The sequence below is a fragment of the Camelus ferus genome, chromosome 26 (assembly GCF_009834535.1).
Source record: "Camelus ferus isolate YT-003-E chromosome 26, BCGSAC_Cfer_1.0, whole genome shotgun sequence".
Classification (NCBI taxonomy): domain Eukaryota; kingdom Metazoa; phylum Chordata; class Mammalia; order Artiodactyla; family Camelidae; genus Camelus; species Camelus ferus.
The window spans coordinates 13,231,971-13,249,910 of NC_045721.1; the positions used below are offsets into that span (position 1 = coordinate 13,231,971).

General features: G+C 35.2%; 1 protein-coding gene and 1 long non-coding RNA gene across 3 annotated transcripts in view; one reads left to right on the forward strand and one right to left on the reverse strand.

The window, feature by feature from the left end:
- The window catches only part of TUSC3 (tumor suppressor candidate 3), a 140,003-nt gene that overhangs the window by 61,474 nt on the left and 60,589 nt on the right, over positions 1 to 17,940 (forward strand). For both annotated transcript variants that reach the window (XM_032468679.1, XM_032468680.1), the window contains exons 5-6: positions 832 to 972; positions 8,685 to 8,774. In XM_032468679.1, coding sequence (XP_032324570.1) covers positions 832 to 972; positions 8,685 to 8,774 — 231 coding nt within the window. The remainder of the gene's footprint in view (positions 1 to 831; positions 973 to 8,684; positions 8,775 to 17,940) is intronic.
- Positions 5,594 to 17,940, reverse strand: part of LOC116660066 — a 98,624-nt gene continuing 86,277 nt past the window's right edge. Inside the window, exon 3 of the long non-coding RNA XR_004315431.1 lies at positions 5,594 to 5,866. This is a non-coding gene — a long non-coding RNA (uncharacterized LOC116660066). The remainder of the gene's footprint in view (positions 5,867 to 17,940) is intronic.

Consider the following 17,940-nt stretch of genomic DNA (forward strand, 5'->3'; position numbering starts at 1 on the left):
AAAGAAATCAAATGTCTAAAAATAAGAGACTCATTAAATGTGCTACAGCCTAGACAGTGGTTTGCAAGAACATTTGACGCAGAAAAAAGCTCTGAGTATAACCAGTGGAAAAGTAGGTTAGAAAATGATTTTTCGATCTACTGTTTATGTACGTTTTATAGCATGATCTAGAAAAGCATGAATAGAAGTGTAGCTATGTAGACCATTTATTTAGCAAGGAAATGAACCAAAATGTTGATAGTGGTCAATGTCTACTTGGAGAGCTATGGCCCTTTTGTCCCTTAATCTCACCAGTTTTCTGCAGTGAACAATTATAATCAGTCATTCAAAAAGTACACTTACCTTAGAAGTGATACAGAGAAGCACTATGTTTTATCATAAGGTATAAACATTTATTCTCACTTGAGATAGATGTCTCATGCTATCATCACTGTAAATAAAATAAGTATTAATGATATTTTTGTAACCAAACTTCACTTCGTAACGTGTCATTTTTTGGAAATGTTTTGGCAAATATTCAGCTCTATTTTGAATGTATCATTTATTTGGTACAAAACATTAAGGTAATATTGAAAAGTACTTTTAATTCTTTATAAGAAATATTAAATTGTAATGAGGAATGATTCTTACACTGTACATAGCCGTGAGGTTTCAAGGCACAGATTTTTGACTCAAGAGAGTAAACGCAGTGTTGGTGCCAGGTAGGAAAAGTGAAGCAGCACCTACCTTTCTGAATTATTTGTGTTAAAGATCAGAAGGACTTGAATATGATCAAGAGGAAAAGATTAATATTTTTCTTTAACTTTTAAACCTTTCACTGTATTCTTGCAGATTCGCGTCTTCAGACCACCCAACTACTCGGGCACCATTGCCCTGGCCCTGTTAGTCTCACTTGTTGGCGGTTTGCTCTATTTAAGAAGGAACAACCTGGAGTTCATCTATAACAAGACTGGTTGGGCCATGGTATCTCTGGTAAGTTACCACATTTACCCTATTTCTTTGTGTAACAGTATAAGTCCTGTAATATTAACATGACCCAGATTATTACAATAATGGAAATCAAGTCTGAATGAGAAAAATTAACTTTTTAGGACTTAGGTGATATAATTTAAGTTCCCCGTTAACCTAGACTGTGCTGTCTGCCTTCTACTTTTCACTATTAGAGTGTAATGCCTTTCCACGTGTACTTGACATACTACAAGCGTTGAATAAATATATGCTGAATACATTTAGAAATACACCAGGAGTTAAGAAGAACTAGTAAGTAGTTGGGAGTCTCTTACAGACTGAAGCAGTTTAGAAATGTACTTGTTTTTTTCCAGCAACTGTTTTCTTGTGTCTCTATTGTATGTCTGATATCTGTTAGGTACTGGGGCTATGAAGACATAGACTATAAGTAATTCATCGTGGGGATACAAACTAATCGAAAGATAAATAGGTGTAATAGTACACACGCTGTGATGGAGGTAAGCACAGAATATGACAGCAGTACATGGGAAGGATACCTAACCTTGAGTGAGGAAAGTCGCAGCGGGCTTCCCAGAGCATGTATGATAGCTTCTGTTCTAAAATGCTCACCATGGTGACAATGAGCATTCAATTGAGGGTGAAGTCTGGCGTCAGGAAGCCTGGTGAGAGTACTACTAGGGGAATCCAGGTGAACATCAGCCTATTTCAGTTTGTACTCAAATGATTTTGATTGTGCTAAATTTAAAAAAAAAGCTAATAAAATGGAAATGTTAACATTGTATGATTAAAATATATTCAGACAATGATACAGCTGATATTTATAGTTGTACTAATTAGAAATTCAGACAGCACCTCTGTGGCTTTCGAGTAGGTAGATATAAATTTGAAGTTTGGATTTTTAGAGTAAGGAAGTTTTTTTTTCTTTTTTTTTAAGGAAAGTTTCATAATATTTTCTCACTGTGTGATAACTGAGTTAACACTAATTTGTTATATTCTATTTGATGTAATTGGATACTGTCAGTTATTTCATTCAGAGTGTCTTGGGTTTTGCTGCGGCTAGTTTTCAGGTAGCTTCCTTGAGTAAAACTACCCAGTTTCTTGGTAAAAATACAGTCCTTTCAAAGTGTTGCCGGTAAGTTGAAACTCCTTTAGTGTTTGAACATTATCATACCAAATTTTGTCACTGTTTCAATCTAGTAAAAACCGAAGTCTCACTAAGTCAGTCTACTTAAGATGTAATCCTGTCTCTGAATTAGACTCAGATGACATGAGAATGCCTTCATTATTTTGGTCAAAAAGACCCCAGAGTTACTGTTGTAAGTTGGTCATAATAGACATTACTATTTACTGCATCTCTTCCTTCTTTTGGGGTATGTTTTAACTATGAAAAGGAATTTGTATTATCCTCATTGTATTTACAAACAAGGAGACTAAGATTCAGTAAACTCAACTTGCGGAAGCTCACACAGCGAGAAATGATCAACTGTGTGTATCTGACTTCAGGTTCTATATTCTTTTTATAAGGCTGGGTTCTCTAATCTGGGCACACATCTCATATGTTGGATGTTTAACCGGGTGGATGCAGTGAGCCATTAGGACTATAAATAAACGTCTAAGAACATTTATATGTACATTAATGTCAGTGCTTCAGTGATCAGTTTTCTTGCCTCTTCTGCTACATCATGCAGATTTTTTTATTTTTCTTTGAATCTGAAAGCAAATGAGCTTGGCATAACAAGATAATTCTAACATTCACAAACACATACCTGAGAAGGAAATCTTGGCAGGTATGTCTACTCCCCAGTGGCAGCCTTTCAGATGTCAATAACAGGCTGCAGAGAATAGACATGTTTTCAAACATACTTTTTGAAACATACTCTGAATACAAAATGGAATTATACAAATTTGTGGCGTTTTTTTTCTTACCTGCTGATAGCTTATGAGAACTATTTGAGTTACTTACGCCATGAGGTCAGATATACAATTTGAATCTTCTTTACCATTTTCTGCCTGATAGACCATCACAACCAGCCACTGAACTTGATTTAAATGAAAAATTGCATTTGTTCAATTCCAGTCTTTCTTCATCCTATTCTTGAGATACCCTTACAAGCTAAGAGGCTATCCAAACTGCTGAACCATTTATTCAGATTCTTAAACAATTGTCTACTTGAGACAACCAGTATCCCATTTCCCTTTGGAAATGGGAGTATATTTTAAAATTATTTTTGCCAAAACACTGCTGTCTGTTGAAAGCCTTGGATTGCACATAAAATGTAATCGCCTAAAATAGAAATAGTAATGAAATCCATAAGAGCAGACCAATTCTCTAATGAAAAAACTGTATGCAAAAGGAAGATAATGAGAGAAACACTGCAGTAAAGAATTTCTATCCATATGGCTCACTTCTTAGAAAAAGACCCAGTCTACAGTTTAGGATTCTGTCTTTTATCATTGCATCTGTGCAGAAGTACCTCCCAGGGGATTACTTAGTGGTCTGAGTCCTCACTTCTGGCTAGACTGTATTCTGTGTGGCTGGTCATTGTTTTTCTTTTTCATTATCATAGTCATATTAGTGTGTATGACTTACAGGATTAACAATGAGTTGTATGCTGGGGAGCGGAAGCTATTCATAGTGCATTAGGGTATAGGATAGAGACAAAGCTTGCAATTTCCTGACATAGAGGAAGTGTAGCATATGCAAATATTAAAACATACATAGATATTACAGCTTTCTGGTTTTGAGGTTTAAAAAAAATAGGTAAAGAAGTATTCATAATTCCTTCTTGGTCTCATGCTTCCTAAGGGGGAAAAATGCTTGTTATCTGCTATTTATTAGATGCTGTTGATTGTTTATGGAGCTGAGTGTGCATTGGTTCTGGTTTGGTTTCACTCTGCCTTCCAGACTTCCTCCACCTCCTAGAGATGGAGGATGACGGAAAATAAGCACGCGCGTTACCTGCTTCATGGCGAGAGTAGAGTAGAATGGTTGGGTAAAATGTTGAACTGCGCAGCACATAACTTGAGAGAATGTAGAACAGATGTATAGTTCATGGTTTTCAGAAAGAGATGGGGACTTGGAATAAGAAAAATGAGTTAAAATGCTACATTTTGTAGCCCTGAATGCAGATCTTCATGTCACTCTAAAGCTCTTTATAGATGGTTTTCAGTTCAAACTAGAAGTATTAGTGTGATGAGTAGTTACATTCATTTCAAACACAAGGAAAAACATCCTGAGAATCTGCAATTAAAATCATGAAAGGTAAAACATCATTTAAAAGATCTAATAACCCAAACCTTATTATCACAGTAAATCTCAGGAGGACAGATGCTGCTTTCTGCCTTTTAATGCTGATGCTCTGAATTGCAGGATGATTCAAGTACCTTAATGTTTCTTGTGTCTCAGAGAAATTATATCAGTTTAATTATGTAAGTTTTATGAAAAACTTAAAAGCTCAAGATTAATATATATATTACACAATTTTCACAATTCCTGGAAGTTCTTTGGTGTCTACACATTGTGGTATGACATAGGGATTTATTTTTTGAGGCCATTCACCATACGGCAGCTCTGACTTCAAATGCAACTTTTTCCTAAATAAAATTATGTAACTTGTAATATCAGACAGATACTATCTGTGGCATATTATTTTGATTATTTTGTTTTCTTTACAAGTGAGAAGCAAATAATTGCTCATAATATTTTTTTTCCGATGAGGGAATTGTTTTGTTTTCTCCACTGGGCAATTGAATCATTTGGCCATTTGAAGGCAGGTATGTTTGTTTGCAAATAGGTGATTTCTGTATATAGCCAAATGTATATTTTTGTTTGTGTCAGAAGTATGACAATGAAATGAATTAATATATATTTGGGTATACTTTTCTTAATATAGTTCTTAATTTGCTTTAATGAGGATAGGCAATGGCCTCAAAAAACTCAAAGAACATTTTAACATTACTCATAGGTGGGTGGACCTGCCCTTTGTATATAATAAGCAAAAAACTCAGGCAACCAGATACAAATGCAAAAAAAACCAAAGTTACAAGCAAGCCTCAGTGTGAAAATCCAGTACATGGTGTGACTACCTAGCTTCTGTAGTCTGCACCACTGCTAGTTTCTTCTTAATCCAACTCAGTAATGGTTATAAATAATACTTGTTGAAACACTTATGTATAATTCCTTTCCATTGAATTAATATTTAGTCTTAAGAAGCTTTTCTTGGTAGCCTTAAAGGACCATAAAGAAACTTCCCACCTTTTTTCTTACAATTGTAGTATATGAATTGAGTGATAATCAAATAATGATCATGTTTCTGTATAATATAATCTTATAAATTTGTTATAAACAATTCCTTGGTGAGTAGTAGGGATAAGTATGAAGTCCCTGGCATGCTGCTACTCTGAGCATTTACACCAAATAAATCCTTAACTTGTAAATAATTTAATGATACAATGTACGTAGAATATTTAGGCTTTCTGTACAGTTAATTTTCACCTTCACTAATAGCTTATTTAATATTCAAACTAAGATATCTTAAAATTCACTCTTGGTCATATTTAAATTTTGTGTTTTACAGACAAAAGCTAATTTTTTTAAGTTTTCAAAGCTATAGCCATTGCATAGTATAAATCTATGAAACAAATTTAAATCCAAGAGTTGAAAGCATCTAATGATTTCCTTTTTAAATAAAATATGAATCTAGGTTTCCCCAAACTGAATCTCCTGTGAAACCTCATTGTGTAGAACAGGTAGAAGCACAACTGCTGCAGGTGATGTGGGCATCACACACACCGAGCCGCTGGACAGAGAGCTGGAGGGTCTGATCCGCTCACTTGCTTCGATGAGGAAAGCTTCAGGCCAGTAAGATGTTTAGTTCAATACAGGACTGTGGAGAGCCTTAGATCAGAGACAAACACCATGTGGTTGTGTTCAGTTCAGTGTTAACTGAATGCATGTCTGTTATATAAATACCTATGTATATAAAGTAAGTAGGGATTTCTAAATTTACATTTGTATCCCTCAGTGTCTGAGGTCAGTCACAGGTAGATTGAGCCTTATCAAGGCCGTAACTCAGTCAGTACATGACCGATTGGATTAACGTGATCACATATTACTAAGACTCTCTTCTTAAGTTCATTTGGTTTACTGCACAGTTGTCCAATTTCTTTGATATTGTCAAGCATTTGGCAAAATTCAATATCCATTTATCATAAAATTTCTCATTAAAGTGGGCATAGAGGGAACATACCTCAACATCATGAAGGCCCTATATGGCAAGCCCACAGCTAACATGTTACTCAGTGGTGAAGAACGGAAAGCTTTTCCTCTAAGATCAGGAAGCAAGCAAGGATACCCACTCTCACCACTTGTATTTAACAAAGTATTGGAAGTCTTAGAGCAATTAAGCAAGAAAAATGAAAGACACCAAAATCAGAAAGGAAGAAGTAACTGTCCCTATTTGCAGATGACATAATACTGTATATACAGAGACTACTGACAACTAGAACTTACAAATGAATTCAGTAAGGTCGCAGGGTACGAGATCAACACACAGAACTCTATGGCATTTCTGCATGCTAATGTCAAACTATCAGAAAAATCAGTTTTTAAAAATTCCATGTATAATTCATCAAAAAGTGTAAAATACCTAGGAATAAGTTTAACCAAGGAGGTTAAAGACCTGTCTGTACACAGAAAACTTTTAAATATGACACAAATAAATGGAAAGTTATATGCTTATGGAAGAATATTGTTTAAAATACTGTGATATAATTGTACCACCCAAAGCAATCTACAGATTCACTGCCAACTCTATCAAAATATCAACAGCATTTTTCACAGAAGTCGAAGTTTGTATGGAACCACAAAAGACTCTGAATGGCCAAAGCAATCTTAAGAAAAAAGTTGGCGGCATCATGCTCCCTGAATTCAAACTTTATTACAAAGCTGTAATAATCAAAACACTATGGTATTGGAATAAAAATGGACACTAGATCAGTGGAAGAGAACAGAGAGCCCAGAAATAAATACACACATACATGATCAATTAATTTATGACAAAGGAGCCAAGAATGTATCTTGAGGTAAGGAAAGTCTTGTCAATAAATGGTGTGAGGAAACCTGGACCTCCGTCTTAAACTTACCCCATATACAAACAGATAAGAGACTTGAATGTAATACCTGAAATCATAAAAATCCCAGAAGAAAACACAGGTGATAAGTTCCCTGACATTATTTGTGATAATTTTTTGCATTTGACATCAAAAGCCAAGGCAAAAAAAAAAAGCCTGAATAAACAAGTGGACTCTATCAAACTAGAAAACTTCTGCTCAGCAAAGGAAAAGATCAACAAAATGAAAAGGCAACCTGCTGAATGGGAGAAAATATTTGCAAATCATATATCTGATAAGGGATTAGTATCCAAAATACATGCAGAAATCATACAACTCTATAGCAGAAACAACAATTCAATTTAAAAATGGCCAGAGGATGTGAGTAGACATTTTTCTAAAAAGACATACAGATGGCACAGGTACATGAAAAGATGCTCAGTATTACTACGCATCAGGGAAATGCAAATAAAAACCACCATGAGATATCACTTCACACTTGTTAGAATAACTTATTAAAAACTCATGAAATAACAAGTATAACAAGTATTAGTGAGGATGTGGAGAAAAGGGAACCCTTATGCACTGTTGGTGAGAATGTAAATTGGTGCAGCCACTATGGAAAACAGTATGGAAGTTCCTCAAAAAATTAAACAGAATGACTGTATGATCCAGCAGTTCCACTTCTGGTTACTTATCTGAAGAAAAACAAAAACATTAAAAGATATATGCAGCCCTATATTCATTGTAGCATTGTTTACAATAGCCAAGATAATGGAAACAACCTAAGTGTCCATCAGTGGGTGAATGGCTAAAGACTTCATGGTATGTACACGGAATATTATTCAGCCATAAAAATGAAATCTTGTCATTTGTGACAACATGGATGGATCTTGAGGACATTATGCTATTATATGAAATAAGACAGAGAAAAACAAATACTGTATGATCTCACTTATATATGGAATAAAAACAAAAAACCCTGGGGGGAAAAAAAGTATAGATACAGAGAAGAGATTGGTGTTATAAGACAGCAGGAAGTATTTTAACCTGAAGACACATTTCAGTCTAAAGATGTTCAAGTATGCAAATTTAAGCATATTATATATGATTTAAACAAAGCATGCTTCCATATAAGTTATGATGATTGATTGACTTCTGATTCATACTGTTTCTCCTCCACCCGCTCTGTAATGCCAGGGATTTTTAAGATTAGTTCACCAAATACAGTCATTTCCACTAGATCTAGCCAGGAGTATGGTCTCTGTGAATTATTCCCGGCTTGAGCTAAAACATTGTCTTATCTGTGCTTTTGACTAGGTCTGGTTAGGACATATCAGACTGCCACCATGCCCAATGCTTTACATGTTATTCAGTTTAATCATCAACTTATGTCTTCAGCATAGCTGGTATCCCTATTTTATAGATATCAAATCTGAGAAGCTGGAATAACTAATTTATCCAAGATCCTGTAGTAAATGAAAATTATTTTAATGGATGAGCTGAGACATCAATTTTTAGAAAGTAGTTTCATGACCTTTTTTTTAATGCAGCATTATATTTTTTGGTTTACATGTTATAACATCATACCCTGTTTTTTGCAGTGTATAGTCTTTGCTATGACTTCTGGCCAGATGTGGAATCACATCCGTGGACCTCCATATGCTCATAAAAACCCGCACAATGGACAAGTGGTAAGTACATGTTCTAAGCATCAGTACTCTGAACTTTAATCCTACTTACATAGGTATCAGAAATTATGTTTAGTATTTAGTAAGAAAGGATTCTATTTGTAAATCTATGTTCTTTCTCTTTGCATTGACTATCTCTACCATATACATACACACACGCATATATATATATATTTTTTAAGTTGACAACTGCTTGAATGTAGATGTTTTAAAAAAAAAATCAGTGAACTATACCATATCGAATATATACACATAAATTATTTTTTCAACTTTCTATACTACTATGGCAGTAATATATAATGCCAAAAAAGGAAATAGAACAGTTTGTAGCCAGAGTCCCATCGTGGTAAATTTAATTTAGCTCAGAAGAGATTAATAGAAACATCGTTAGGACCCCTGGCGGTCATTGTATTAGGATGTCAGGAACTGTGTGCCACAAAATTAAAAGTGAAGTTGGTGCGCAGTTGGATCAGTAGCACAGGTCACATCAGGAACGTCTGTGGAACGGACGCAGCTTGTTTGGTCGCCCTCCCTTTCCCTTTGATGGGTGGGAAGTGCTGTAATGGATCAGCTTTACAAAACACTGTTTTTGAGGCTTGGTATTAGGTTGGTGAAGATTAACAACTTTCAAATGTGCCCTTTTCCCTAGCTTTTTCTTTTGGAAAAATATACAGATTTTGAGGAAGAATATAAGGACACCCCCTCATGCACTCATCACCAAACTTAATCAATTATCAGTTCATCACCAGTCCTGTCTGATCTGTTCTCCCACCCACAGTTCTCTTTACCTGCTGCTGGATTCTTTTGAAATAACTGCACAATATCATTTCATACATAAATATTTCACTACGTCTCTCTCAAAGATAAGGTCTTCTTTAAAAATCATAACCACAATGTGACAATCACACCTAAAATAGTAATAAATTCTTAATTTCTGAAATTTTAGTTCTGAGTGGAATAAAATTTATGGCAAATATTAGTAATTCTCTATAAGTATAAATATATAATTATGGAAGCTCATGAGATTTATTTTTCATTGCCTAACAGTGCTTCAGATATCTTTAATGTTAAAGAAAGCTAACAAGTTATTTGCTGCTTCTTCCTAAATTGTCTGTCTCTCTCTTTGAACTTCTTTGTGGAGCTGTAATAGAGGGATATAATTTACTTTATTTATTGCATGTTCCTTGGCGGCCTAATCGGGTATAAAGGACTGGATGCAAATTACGAGAGTTACAGTCATTGATAAAACAGAATAATCAATTTGGTCTCCTGTTTTTGTGAACGTTTTCAGATTTCTAGAAGTCAAGGATATGGAGTCAAAGTTAGACTGGCCAATCAGCTGCTATAGTAAATCAAACATGGTTTTTGCCATGTGTACTACGTACTTTTGAAATCTCTCACTGCTCAGAGGAGTAATTTGAATGTTTTTAATATTCAAAATTATTTTACAGAAAAAATAATTGGGAGTAACAATCAAGCAATAAAACGTCCTCTTATTTTAAGGTCTTCCCAACCACCCTGTTGAAAAGTCGAGTCCTTTTCTCATCCTCCTCTCTCCAACCCCTGTTCACTACCTTCCTTTCCTTTTTACATTTTTTTCTCCATACCACATATAACATGCTTTGTAATTTACTTATTTTGTGTTATGTTTGTCATTTGCCATAACCCAGCAGGATATAAGCACCTGATAACATGGCTTTTTTTAATCGGTTTTTGTCCCTGTTACATAGAGAAGGGCCTGACCCAAAGATTTGATCACTGTTGTGTTCATGATACTTAACAGTATAAATTCAGGAAATCTTACACATTTTGTATTAGTGCCTTTTTAATATTCTTCTAAAATGATATTCCTTACATAAAAAACATTATGCATTGCTTTTTATTACTGTGTATGATTTGTTAAAGGATGTGAAAAATTAATCAACATTTTTTTGAAATGTTTCAGCTTGTGTAGGGGAATAAAATTTAATTTTCCCTCTACTGTTGTGAGTTTTTGGCTGAAACCCCTGTAACTCTGATGGCCCAGAGGAACACATTAAGAAAACAGAATTGTCTATTTTTAAAAGGAAAAAGCTTTTCCTTCAAAATTGCATCTACCTGTCAGTGTTTTTATTTTAGCTTTTCAGCACCTTAATCAAAAATGAGACTTAAGCCCAGATATTTAAATCTTAACTAAGATATTTAAAAAGATGAATTTTGTCCCAAACTCTTCACCCTCTTATATTTTATTTAGAAAAATAGATATTTTCTTATCTTTGAATGCGGTATTAGGATTGAAGGAAAAAAATCATGAAAATCTTGGAAATACAGGAGCTTCTTGCTATTAAAACAACTGTGCGGGTGTACTCTTGGCCAAACAGATGTGGATACAATTTTGTATCGATGTGAGATACTAATGACTAAGCAGTGTAGACAATGCCTTTAACCTGCCTTAAAGTCAGGTTAAAGGGGCAGGAGAATGTCGCCCATGAGTATACAGCTGTTTTGCTTGTTTTGCATTGTAATACATTTTGGCAAAACTCCCCTTCCTGCTTTTTTTTATAAGCATAATGTCAACATACACTGGAAAAGAAAACTGTGGTTTAAGTTTTGTATTAATGAATTGATTTGCATAATGTGTTTCCCTATTACTGGAACAAAATCAGAAGATTAACTTTGCATTATAAAATGAAATGGTACAGAGTTACTTTAAACAGTGACTGTCCATTAGAATAGTGAATGGCTTTCTTTGTAATAGATGCTTAAATTTCAAGATATAACTTGAAAATTAGCACTATCCTTCTTTGGTAATTTCTTCATATTTTAACCTATAGTCTAAAGAGAAATTACCATTTAGGATTTATGTTTTTGAGAATAACTATAATTAGGCAATTTATCTCTTTCAGTGGTAGGGAATAAAATGACAAAGTGAGTATCTTATGAATATTTATAAAGGAATTTTGTAATTTGGCATTAATCCTTGATGACCAGTGCACATTTAGTACAGTAACGTATATGAGACAGTAATCTTACTACATTTTTCATATAACTATTTACATTTTAAAGACTTATTTCTAGGTAGCTATTACACACAATTATCAGCTAATTGAATTTTAATTTTTGTTGTTTTCCTAAATTGTAAAAATATTTTGCTTCAACTGTGTTAAATGGTTTAAGACATTTGTGTTAAAATTGTTCATGAAGATTTATTTATTTCACTGTTTAAAAATGGAAAGAAAACTGGTTAAAGACTTGATCAGGCTCCTTCACAAAGGAGGCTAAACAGATGGTCACTAAACATATGAAAAGGAATTTACCCTTATTGGTTGTTAAGAAAGTTAAAGGTAAAACGCAACAATGTGCTATAACACCCTCACCAGAATAATTAAAATCAGTAACACGGATACCATGCAGCATTTCAGTAACTAGTATGTGAATTAGTTCAACCAACTTAAAAGCTGTATTAAAACTGACTGTATTCATACCTATGATCCTAAAATTTCATTTCATAGGTATATACCCAAGAGAAATGTGTATATATAATCACCAGACGACTTGTATGGGAAGGTTAATAGCATTATTCTCAGTAGCCCCAGATCAGCAGCAGCCTCAATGTCTGTCAGTAGTAGGATGAATGAATAAAATGTAGTGGATTCAGACAGTGAAACATGTGTGCGTGTGCATATATAAATATATATAAAACCATAACTACTTTTTACATGCAACCAAAAGGATGAATCTCAAAAATACAATGTTAAGTGAAATAAGCCAAGCACAAAAGTTTATCTACTGGAAAACTTTCATTTTTTAACATCAAGACCAGGTAAAACTGCTGTATGTGTGTGTGTGTGTGTGTGTGTGATGTCAGAAAAGTGGTTACCTTTGACCTAGGTGGGTAGGAACTGGAATGGGACACAAGGGCACGTCTAGGTACCTTATTTCTTCAGCGAGGACAGGTACACAGAAGCGGTCTGAAAATTCATAACTGCAAACTGGTGAAATAAGCACTTTTCCCTATGCATGCTATAATTCTGTTAAAAACTTTCCAAATCATAAATGATTTAAATACACACTTAAATGTGTGTGTGTGTATATATACTCAGAATACTGATAATCCTGGGTTCAACCCCACCACTTATTTTTTTGTAGATGAGTTTGTCTAACTAATGGTAAAAACCTACCTAATTGGCTGGTTGCAAGGATTAAATGAGATAATTGTTTAACATTATTATGCTCTAAAAAGTTTTTCCTCATCAGGTGTTTGGTAGACACTGAATCTAATATTACCCATGTGGAAGTTTACAGTACACCTTCATTGATAAAGGAACCTATTTAATTCTGTTTAACCTAGTACCTCTCAAATGCATTTTTGTCCTCAATTCATCTTTCCTAAGTACTAGACACATTCTGGGAAATGCTGATAAATGAAGTGCTGTGAGACACACTATCTTACAGATTCCAAATAATAATACTGTTTGGTCAGAGAGCAGGTGTTTTTCAAATGAGGAAAAATAATAGACCAAGAGAAAGCAGAAGTCAGAATGGTGGACCTTGTAACATGATTGAGTGCCATTTGAAGACTAAGTTGATAATAACTGAACTGAGTATTTTTAAATATAAATTTAAAGTTTAGACATAAATAATGTTAATAACAGTGGTTAATGTTGGAATCTGGATGCTAAAATCTATTTAAAATGTTTGACAGAAATTCTAAGAAACCCAAGAGCCCTGAACAACCTATGAAACAGAGATGATACCTGCTGTTTTCCTGTATAGAGGCTGACTAATTAAACATAGGTGAAAGGCCATGGAACGTCCCTAACCTGGATGAACATAATCCTTTAAAATAACATGACTAAGGCCTAATAAGCCCCTAGAGGCCTAAAGACACCCTGGCCAGGTGCAGTCCTGGAGTGCATCATTAGCTTCCTGGCAGTTTCTCTTTTATCTGATTCCTCTAATTATTCTTTGAAATATGATACTTTGGCTTTTTCTCTTTCAACTTTTAAAGTTTACTTTCTGATCATAAAATTAATAAGTACCCATTATGGAAGTTTAGAAAATTATGAAAAAAAAAAGTATCAGCAGATGCTACCACCACCATGCAGCATCTCTTGTCAAAGAAAGAAAACATGTAGTTAAGCAAACCGCCTCCCTATAGGTAACAGGTTAGAGAGAATATCGTTGCACTGAGCTGTAAACTAATGAGAAACACGAAATGCTGACCATTAAAAGCTAGGCTAGTTATCCAAAATGTAAACAGCTTAAAAGGCCACTGAGAATTGAATAGCCTTTTCTTGCATCAAGCAAATACCATACACACACAGACAGAGTTTAACAAAGGGGATGGGTCTACAGACATTCCCGAGATGATGCCATAAAAAGATGACAGTGACACAGAAGTGAAGACAGATTTTCAGGGTTAAGATGGTGGCCAGGTACACCTCTGCCTTCTTTCTCGTTAAATACTGGCAGGGATTCATCAAAATGCAAAGCTAGCAACAGAATTCCAAAGTAAAGCTAGTTAAGCCCAAATCCCAAAGCACAGAAGATTTACTGAAATGGACATTGGCACCCAGTTTTTTTGTGCTTGTCAACTTCCTCCAAGTTCACTTTAAGTATTCATCAGTCTGCTTACACCTCTTTTACTTATTCCCAGAAATACCATTTCACTTTGCATGTATTTCTTATCTCGCCAGAGTGTTTTGTTTTGGCCTTGTGCTGTCAGGGCTATACTGAGCTTCTAGTGGGAAAGACAAGCTAATTGGTAACAGATTGCATTGCCGGACTAAAACGTGAAAAGCCATGGATCTTTCTGGGAAACACCAGTAATGCTTCAGAAGCATAAGCTTCACACCCATTGTTACTTCTACACTTGATAACTTTAAAACCCTGTAATGTTAGGTTCCTGGTACCAGGACTTCAACTTGTCCTCGTTCATAAAATTTCAAGGTAGGGAGAAATAATTTCTGTTCTACTGCTGTATTGAACTTTACTGTCCCTATGGACTGGCTGTCTTTCATGAGGAAATGAAGAGATGTCTGGATGGTGAAACTCGCATCATACCGTAAGGGTTGAATTTGCCGCCCACCCAGAGTACCTGTGGTAGTGCCTGGATGCACTGTTCAGTTGTCACAACCGTGGGGGCACGTGCCCTCTACTAGCAGCTGGTGGTGGAGGCCAGGGTTGCTGCCACACGTCCTACAGTGCAGAGGGCAGCCTCTCACAGCCAGGGGTCATCTGGCCCAAAACATCGGTGTGGAAAATGAGGAGTCCTGTTGTAGAGCTTCAGAGAACCTTAAATATAATTGTTTTCTTAGGTATTTTTCATCTAAGAAAACCATCCCAATTAGCATTTATACACAAAGGATGACTTTTAAAGTTTTTTTTTGTTTTTTGTTTTTTTTTTTTTACATTAAAGTAGCTATAGTTGAATGTTTAGGGTGGTTGTATATATTGAATGTCAACAGGAAATATGACTGATGTGTAAATAAATGTTTTGGATATAATAGTTTCCTTTATCTTATTAAACATGATTTAATATTTGGCATTCTATATGCATAAAAAGATATGTTTACATAAGAGAAAGTAAAAACTACTTGTAGGTCCACAGAATCATTTTTATGCGTTTGTCATGAAGGCAAGAGAAACATTTAGAAAGAGAACAAACAGTATAGACTTCTTCCCAAGCTCTGCCTCTTACCAGGTGTGTCATTGGGAGGAAGTTACTTAGTCCCTCTTTTCTTGTATGAGTCTAAAATAGCTTTTCTTATCTTATAGTTGTTTATGAGATAAAATATGACAATAAGCACTTTTAAAAGTTGAAAACACCCCTGTCTTAGTTTGGGTTCCTCCCAAAATAGACCCAAAGACAGTGATTCAAGAGGAAGTAGTAGTTCATACAGGAGGTGAAGGAAACATGGGAAAGGAGTGGGGAACTGAGTTCAGGAAGGGAAGGCAGTTTAAAAAGACATGTTATCATAAAATACTTAGGAATAAATCTGACCAAGGAAGTGAAAGACACACATGGAGAACTACAAAACATTGACAAAGGAGAAATTAAAGATGACTTAAAGAAATGGAAAGATATCCCATGCTCTTGGATTGGAAGAATTAATATTGTTAAAATGGCCATACTACCCAAAGCAATCTACAGATTTAACGTGATCCCTATCAAATTATCCAAGACATTTTTCACAGAACTAGAACAAATAATGCTAAAATTTATATGGAATCACAGAAGACCCAGAATTGCCAAAGCAGTACTGAAGAAAAAGAAAGCAAAGATGGAGGAATAACCCTCTCAGACTTCAGACAACACTATAGAGCTACCATAATCAAACAGCATGGTAATGGTACAAAACAGACACATGGATGAGTGGAACAGAATAGAGAGCCCAGAAATAAATCCACAAACTTTTAGTCAATTAATCTTTGACAAAGGAGGCAAGAATATACAATGGAGTAAACAGTCTCTTCAGCAAATGGTGGTGGGAAAACTGGACAGCAGCATGTAAATCAATGAAGTTAGAACACTCCCTTACACCATACACAAAAATAAACTCAAAATGGCTTAAAGACTTAAAAATAAGACAAAACTTTATAAACCTCTTAGAAGAAAACATAGGCAAAACATTATCTGACATAAATCTTAGCAGTGTTCTTTCTCCTAGGGCAGTCTACCCAGGCAACAGAAATAAAAGCAAAAGTAAACAAATGAGACCTAATTAAATTTATAAGCTTTTGCACAGCAAAGGAAACCAGAAGCAAAATAAAACGACAACTTACAGAATAGGAGAAAATATTTGCAAAAGATGAGACTGACAAGGGCTTAATTTCCAGAATATATAAACAGCTCATACAACTTAATGGGAAAAAAAAAACAACCCAATCCAAAAATGTGCAGAAGACCTATACAGCCAATTCTCCAATGAAGACATACAGATGGCCAATAGGCACATGAAAAAATGCTCATTATCGCTAATTGCCAGAGAAATGCAGATCAAAATTACAATGAGGTATCACCTCATATCAGTCAGAATGGCCGTCATTCAAAAGTCCACAAACGATAACTGCTGGAGAGGCTGTGGAGAAAAGGGAAGCCTCCTACACTGTTGATGGGAATGTAGTTTGGTGCAGCCACTATGGAAAACAGTATGGAGATTCCTCAAAAGACTGAAAACAGACTTACCATATGATCCAGCAATCCCACTCCTGGGCACATATCCAGAGGGAACCTCAATTCAAAAACATACATGCACCCCAGTGTTCATAGCAGCACTATTTACAATAGCCAAGACATGGAAACAACCTAAATGTCCATCGACAGATGACTAGATAAAGAAATTGTGGTATTTTTATTCAATGGATTAGTACTCAGCCATAAAAAGAATAAAATAATGCCATTTGCAGCAACACGGTTGGACCTGGAGATTGTCATTCTAAGGGAAGTAAGCCAGAAAGAGAAAAATACCATATGTCTTCACTTACATGTGGAATCTAAAAAAAAGACAGACAACTTACTTGCAAAACAGAAACAGACCTTCCGACACAGAACAAACTTGTGGTTACCAGGCGGGGCGGGAGGTGAGGGGGGATAAACTGGGAGTTTGAGATTTGCAGATACTAACTAATATATATACAAAATAGATAAACAACAAGTTCATACTGTATAGCACAGGGAACTATATTTGATACCTTATAGTAGCTTATGGTGAAAAAATATGAAAATGAATATATGTATGCTCATGTATCACTGAAGCATTATGCTGTACACCAGAAACTGACACAACATTGTAAACTGACTATACTTCAATTAAAAATACACATACAAAAAACAAAACAAAAAAGATGCAGTGAGTGCTGGGGGCCACTGAAGCTGAACACTGCTCGGGGCTGCCTGGGAGCCAGTGTAGAACACATATAGCGGCTTTTCCACCCAAGTGGTGAGGGGACTGCGTGCTCCTTCTCTGGGGAAGACGTTACTTTCCCTGCACTCGTAGACAGTCTCTCACAACTTCCAATAATATGCTAATTTTATTCTTCATCAGTAGATTCCAAAGCAAAGGAAAAAACTCATGAAAGAAACATACTTTTGAACTGGTGTTTTTAAGATGCCATGCTCTGAAAAAAATGACAAATAGCCAGATTTTCTTACCAGTTGTGAATAATTTTTAAGTCAGTATTGTAT